This window comes from Monodon monoceros, unplaced genomic scaffold (assembly GCF_005190385.1).
Source record: "Monodon monoceros isolate NGI ecotype Baffin Bay Population unplaced genomic scaffold, NGI_Narwhal_1 Super_Scaffold_19, whole genome shotgun sequence".
Lineage (NCBI taxonomy): Eukaryota > Metazoa > Chordata > Mammalia > Artiodactyla > Monodontidae > Monodon > Monodon monoceros.
In genome coordinates this window covers 7,309,473-7,317,013 of record NW_021703775.1, presented here as the reverse complement: position 1 = coordinate 7,317,013, position 7,541 = coordinate 7,309,473, and the positions used below count along the sequence as shown (strand labels likewise).

Here is a 7,541-nt window from a genome sequence, read left to right as displayed (position 1 = left end):
GCATTAGCTATTGACTTACCACCACAAAAGAAGAGAATTTAGCTTTATTTCTTTCCAAGGCCTTCATTACACATTGCTTCTTTCCCATTCCTTCATTCTCTCATTAATTCATTTTGTTTAGATTTATATTCAGTGTTTACACTATTATGTCTGCGAAGTACTATTTGCAATTGAGCCACCTGGTAAACCATGATTAATCTTTCCCTTCCTAAACTGCTTTTCGTTTTCCCTATCTTGTTTTTCATTCATTTGATCTCCTATCTCTTACCTGTTAAGGACTAACAAATCTCTTTCCCCAGGCAAGTTTTCTCTCTTGATACTGAAACCTATAGATTTCTTTATTAATTCAACAAATCATAAAAACATCAACTGACCACCTACTGTACATCTGGCATTGTACTGAAACTAAGCACTTTAGATATATTATCTCAGTTAAACCACATGATTCTATTTTGGGTTAGGTACTATTATAAATATACCTTTTACAGATAAGGAAAATAAAAAGTTAGCACTTTAGAAAGTGCTAACTTGCCCAAGTACACAGCTATGTAGAAACATGACGTAAACTCAAGCAGTGGGACTTAAGAACCTATGATCATAACCACCTATACTTTATACTCTTTCAGTAAATATATATCAACTGGAAACCACCATGAGTCTGGCATGGTCTGTACCATGATAAATAAATCAGACTATTCTTGCCTTCATGGAGCTCACAGTCTAGCAGGTATGACACACAAACAAGAAGATACAATAAGAATGCAATGGATACTCCAATAAAGATGTTAAAAAAAAGAATGCAATGGAGCACATGGGATAAGTGAAATTAATAGTGAATAGAAGAATACACAGAAATTAGCAAGAAATAAAAAGGATTTCATTTTTAGAAATAAATATTGAGCACACATCAGTGCCAGGCACTGTGCTAGGTGCTGAGGACACAATGTTAAGACAAACAAGAATTTTCCAGGCTGGGAGGGGAATAGGAGCGAGGAAAAGGAGTGATCCAGGCAGGAAACAGCATGTGCAAAGGCCAAGAGATAAAAGAGCATAAACTGTTCAAGGTACTGAAAGCAATTCAGAATAACTATAATATATAATTGTAAGGTAGGGGGGTGAGGTATGAAGTTGAAGAGGTTAAAAAAAAACAAAACAGAGAGGTCTGTAAAGGCAATGTTGAAGAGATTGGACTTTAGTCTAATGATAAATTTGGTACTCACAGCGTGCGTGTGCGGCGAGAGAGAAGTAAGCATATTTGTGTTTTAAAACTTTCTTGATTACAGTGTGAAGAATGGATTAGATGGAAGTATGAAAGCATACCTGTTTTTTGTTGTTGAGTTGTAAAAATTCTATATATATTCTGGATATGACATCTTTATCAGATATATGATTTGCAAATATTTTCTCAAATTACTTGGGCTGCTTTTCATTTTCGTGGTACTGTCCTTTGATGTACAAGGTTTTGTAATTCTGATGAAGTCCAATTTATCTATTTTTGTTGTTTGTCATTTAGTAATATTTAAGAAACCTTGTGAAATGTAAGGTCATGAAGGTTTGCTTTTATGTTTCCTTCAAAGAGTTCTATAGCTTTAGCACTTAAACTTAAGTATATGATCCATTTTGAGTTGATTTTTGCATGTGGTGTGTGGCAGGATCCAACTTCATGCTTTTGCATGTGGTCATCCAGTTGTCCCAGCACCACTTCTTTTCTTTTTTTTAAAATAAATTTATTTATTTTATTTACATTTTATTTTTGGCTGCGTTGGGTCTTCATTGCCGTGCGTGGCCTCTCTAGTTACGGTGAGTGGGGGCTACTTTTTGTTGTGGTGTGTGGGCTTCTCATTGCGGTGGCTTCTCTTGTTGCCGAGCACAGGCTCTAGGCACACAGGCTTCAGTAGTTGTGGCACGTGGGCTCTAGAGTGCAGGCTCCATAGTTGTGGCGTATGGGCTTAGTTGCTCCACGGCCTGTGGGATCTTCCCGGACCAGGGCTCAAACCCGTGTCCCCTGCATTGGCAGGCAGATTCTTAACCACTGCACCACCAGGGAAGCCCCCAGCACCACTTGTTGAAGCGACTGTTCTTTCTGCATTGAATGGTCTTGGAACCCCTGTCAAAAATCAATTGACCATAGATGTATGGGTTTATTTCTGTGCTAATAGAATAAACCAATTCTATTCTATTGATCCTTTTGTCTGTCTGTATGCCAGTACTACACTATTTTGATTACTGCAGCTTTGCAGTAAGTTTTGAAATTGGGAAACATGAATCCTCTAACTTTGTTCTTCTGTTTCAAGACTGCTTGGGCTATTCTGGGTCCCTTGTAATTCCATAAGAATTTTAGGACTGGCTTTTCCATTTCTGCAAAAAAAAAAAAATAATAAACTCCATTGGGGTTTTGATAAGGATTGTATTTAATCAGAAGATGGTTTGGGAGAATATTTCTTCTTAAGAAAATTAAGCCTCCCAATCCATGAATGCAGGATGTCTTTCCACATATTTAGGTCTTTAATTTTTTCAGCAATATTGCATAGTAGGAAGTGACATTTAAGTTGACAGAATGTGTGGAGTGAGAAGGGAAGGGAGTGACCTGGTGTGGCATCTGGCCTCAGGGTTCAGGTGTCTGACTTAGTGGCTGGTGTGGCACTCCACGGTGGGAAACCAGGGTAGAGACTACAAGGAGGAAACATTGCTGAATTGAGTTTAGACGTAACAAGACTCAGTGCCTATGAGATATTTAACTCAGAGGGTTAATAATCCTCTTTTAAAACACGCTTACCTCAGCAAGAGTGGATGCTTTGTACTAAACATGACTTTTCAAAACTGAGAGCTCTTTTTCAGATTTCTTTGTCATCAAAGAAAGAATATGTTTGGTATAGTTTTTGCATTCTGTATTTTATTGCATTTTTTCTATTGTGTCTTTACCATATCAATAGGCTATTACACATTTACCTCAAGCAATTAGAATCTCATTTAAAACAATAAATGCGATGGGCCCCCAGCCTGAGGAGCAGGGGCGGGAGCTTTGAGACTAGGGTGGTGCAAAAGCCGTGTGGATAACAGGCTCTTGGTGCTCCAGCCAGGCATCAGGGCTGTGTGCCTCTGAGGTGGGAGAGCCAACTTCAGGACATTAGTCCACAAGAGACCTCCCAGCTCCACATAATATCAAATGGCAAAAATCTCCCAGAGATCTCCATCTCAGTGCCAAGACCCAGCTCCACTCAATGACCAGCAAGCTACAGTGCTGGACACACTATACCAAACAACAAGCAAGACAGGAACACAACCCCTCCCATTAGCAGAGAGGCTGCCTAAAATCATAATGAGGTCACAGACACCCCAAAACACACCACCAGATGTGGACCTGCCAGACAAGATCCAGCCTCATCCACCAGAACACAGGCAACAGTCCCCTCCACCAGGAAGCCTACACAGCTCACTGAACCAACCTTAGCCACTGGGGCAGACACCAAAAACAATGGGAACTACGAACCTGCAGCCTGAGAAAAGGAGACCCCAAACACAGTAAGTTAAGCAAAACAAGAAGACAGAGAAACACACAGCAGATGAAGAAGCAAGGTAAAAACCCACCAGACCTAACAAATGAAGATGAAATAGGCAGTCTACCTGAAAAAGAATTCAGAATAATGATAGTAAAGATGATCCAAAATCCTGAAAATAGAATGGAGAAAATACAAGAAACATTTAACAAGGACCTACAAGAACTAAAGAGCAAACAAACAGTGATGAACAACACAATAAATGAAATTAAAAATTCTCTAGAAGGGCTCAATAGCAGAATAACTGAGGCAGAAGAATGGATAAGTGACCTGGAAGATAAAATAGTGGAAATAACTACTGCAGAGCAGAATAAAGAAAAAAGGATGAAAAGAATTGAGGACAGTCTCAGAGACCTCTGGGACAACATTAAATGCACCAACATTCGAATTATAGGGGTTCCAGAAGAAGAAGAGAAAAGGAAAGGGACTGAGAAAATATTTGAAGAGATTATAGTTGAAAACCTCCCTAATATGGAAAAGGAAATAGTTAATTAAGTCCAGGAAGCACAGAGAGTCCTATACAGGATAAATCCAAGGAGAAACCTGTCAAGACACATATTAATCAAACTATCAAAAATTAAATACAAAGAAAAATTATTAAAAGCAGCAAGGGTAAAACAAAAAATAACATACAAGGGAATCCCCATAAGGTTAACAGCTGATCTTTCAGCAGAAACTCTGCAAGCCAGAAGGGAGTGGCAGGACATATTTAAAGTGATGAAGGGGAAAAACCTATAACCAAGATTACTCTACCCAGCAAGGATCTCATTCAGATTTGACGGAGAAATTAAAATCTTTACAGACAAGCAAAAGCTAAGAGAATGCAGCACCACCAAACCAGCTTTACAACAAATGCTAAAGGAACTTCTCTAGGCAGGAAACACAAGAGAAGGAAAAGACCTAGAATAACAAACCCAAAACAATTAAGAAAATGGTCAAAGGAACATACATATCGATAATTACCTTAAATGTAAATGGATTAAATGCTCCAACCAAAAGACACAGACTGGCTGAATGGATACAAAAACAAGACCCAGATATATGCTGTCTACAAGAGACCCACTTCAGACCCAGGGAAACATACAGATTGAAAGTGAACAGATGGAAAAAGATATTCCATGCAAATGGAAATCAAAAGAAAGCTGGAGGAATAATTCTCATATCAGACAAAATAGACTTTAAAACAAAGACAATTACAAGAGACAAACAAGGACACTACATAATGATCAAGGGATCAATCCAAGAAGAAGATATAACAATTTTAAATATTTAATGCACCCAACATAGGAGCACTTCGATACATAAGGCAAATACTAACAGCCATAAAAGGGGAAATCGACACTAACACAATCATAGTAGGGAACTTTAACACCCCAATTTCACCAATGGACAGATCATTCCAGAATGAAAATAAATAAGGAAACACAAGCTTTAAATGATACATTAAACAAGATGGACTTAATTGATACTTATAGGACATTCCATCCAAAAACAAGAGAATACACTTTCCTCTCAAGTGCTCATGGAACATTCTCCAGGATAGATCACATGTTGGGTCACAAATCAAGCCTTGGTAAATTTAAGAAAATTGAAATCGTATCAAGTATCTTTTCCAACCACAATGCTATGAGACTAGATATCAATTACAGGAAAAAATCTGTAAAAAATACAAACACATGGAGGCTAAACAATACACTACTTAATAACCAAGAGATCACTGAAGAAATTAAAGAGGAAATCAAAAAATACCTAGAAACAAATGACAATGAAAACACGACGACCCAAAACCTATGGGATGCAACAAAAGCAGTTCTAGGAGGGAAGTTTACAGCAATACAATCCTACCTTAAGAAACAAGAAACATCTCAAAAAAACAAACTAACCTTACACCTAAAGCAATTAGAGAAAGAAGAACAAAAAACCCCAAAGTTAGCAGAAGGAAAGAAATCATAAACATCAGATCAGAAATAAATGAAGGAAACAATAGCAAAGATCAATAAAACTAAACGCTGGTTCTTTGAGAAGATAAACAAAATTGATGAAACATTAGCCAGACCCATCAAGAAAAAAAGGGAGATGACTCAAATCAATAGAATAAGAAATGAAAAAGGAGAAGTAACGACTGACACTGCAGAAATACAAAGGATCGTGAGAGATTACTACAAGCAACTATATGCCAATAAAATGGACAACCTGGAAGAAATGGACAAATTCTTAGAAATGCAAAACCTTCTGAGACTGAACCAGGAAGAAATAGAAAATACGAACAGACCAATCACAAGCACTGAAATTGAAACTGTGATTAAAAATCTTCTAACAAACAAAAGCCCAGGACCAGATGGCTTCACAGACGAATTCTATCAAACATTTAGAGAAGAGCTAACACCTATCCTTCTCAAACTCTTCCAAAATATAGCAGAGGGAGGAATACTCCCAAACTCTTTCTACAAGGCCACCATCACCCTGATACCATAACCAGACAAAGATGTCACAAAGAAAGAAAACTACAGGCCAATATCACTGATGAACATAGATGCAAAAATCCTCAACAAAATACTGGCAAACAGAATCCAAGAGCACATTAAAAGGATCATACACCGGGCCTCCCTGGTAGCACAGTGGTTGAGAGTCCGCCTGCCAATGCAGGGGACACAGGCTTGTGCCCCGGTCCGGGAAGATCCCACATGCTGTAGAGCAGCTGGGCCCGTGAGCCATGGCCGCTGAACCTGCGCATCTGGAGCCTGTGCTTCGCAACGGGAGAGACCACAACACTGAGAGGCCCACGTAACGCAAAAAAAAGTAAAGAAAATATCATACACCACGAGCAAGTGGGGTTTATCCCAGGAATGCAAGGATTCTTCAATATATGCAAATCAATCAATGTCATACACTATATTAACAAATTGAAGGAGAAAAACCATATGATCACCTCAATAGATGCAGAGAAATCTTTTGAAAAAATTCAACACCCATTTATGATAAAAACCCTCCAGAAAGTAGGCATAGAGGGAACTTAACTCAACATAATAAAGGCCATATATGACAAACCCACAGCCAACACTGTCCTCAATGGTGAAAAATTGAAATCATTTCCACTACTATCAGGAACAAGACAAGGTTGCCCATTCTCACCACTATTATTCAACATAATTTTGGAAGTTTTAGCCACAGCAGTCAGAGAAGAAAAAGAAATAAAAGGAATCCAAATCGGAAAAGAAGAAGTAAAGCTGTCACTGTTTGCAGATAACATGATACTACACATAGAGAATCCTAAGGATGCTACCAGAAAACAACTAGAGCTAATCAATGAATTTGGTAAAGTAGCAAGATACAAAATTAATGCACAGAAATCTCTTGCATTCCTATACACTAATTATGAAAAATGTGCAAGTGAAATTAAGAAAACACTTGCATTTACGACTGCAACAAGAATAAAATATCTAGGAATAAACCTACCTAAGGAGACAAAAGACCTGTATGCAAAAAACTATAAGACACTGATGAAAGAAATTAAACATGATACAAATAGATGGAGAGATATACCATGTTCTTGGATTGGAAGAATCGACATTGTGAAAATGACTATACTACCCAAAGCAGTCTACAGATTCAATGCAATCCCTATCAAACTACCACTGGCATTTTTCACAGAACTAGAACAAAAAAAAATCTCACAATTTGCATGGAAACACAAAATACCCCGAATAGCCAAAGCAATCTTGAGAAAGAAAACTGGAACTGGAGGAATCAGGCTCCCTGACTTCAGACTATATTACAAAGCTACAGTAATCAAGAAGTATGGTACTGGTACAAAAACAGAAATATAGATCAGTGGAACAGGATAGAAAGCCCAGAGATAAACCCAAGCACATATAGTCACCTTATCTTTGATAAAGAAGGTAGGAATATACAGTGGAGAAAAGACAGCTTCTTTAACAAGTGGTGCTGGGAAAACTGGACAGCTACATGTAAAAGAATGAAATT

At 38.0% G+C, this 7,541-nt stretch overlaps 1 protein-coding gene across 9 annotated transcripts in view; it reads right to left on the bottom strand.

The window, feature by feature from the left end:
• Positions 1 to 2,016: 2,016 nt before the first annotated feature.
• The window catches only part of TSGA10 (testis specific 10), a 111,265-nt gene continuing 105,740 nt past the window's right edge, over positions 2,017 to 7,541 (bottom strand). For all 9 annotated transcript variants that reach the window (XM_029232190.1, XM_029232192.1, XM_029232194.1 and 6 more), the window contains one exon: positions 2,017 to 2,107. In XM_029232190.1, the coding sequence (XP_029088023.1) occupies positions 2,026 to 2,107 (82 nt within the window). In that variant the 3' untranslated portion in view covers positions 2,017 to 2,025. The remainder of the gene's footprint in view (positions 2,108 to 7,541) is intronic.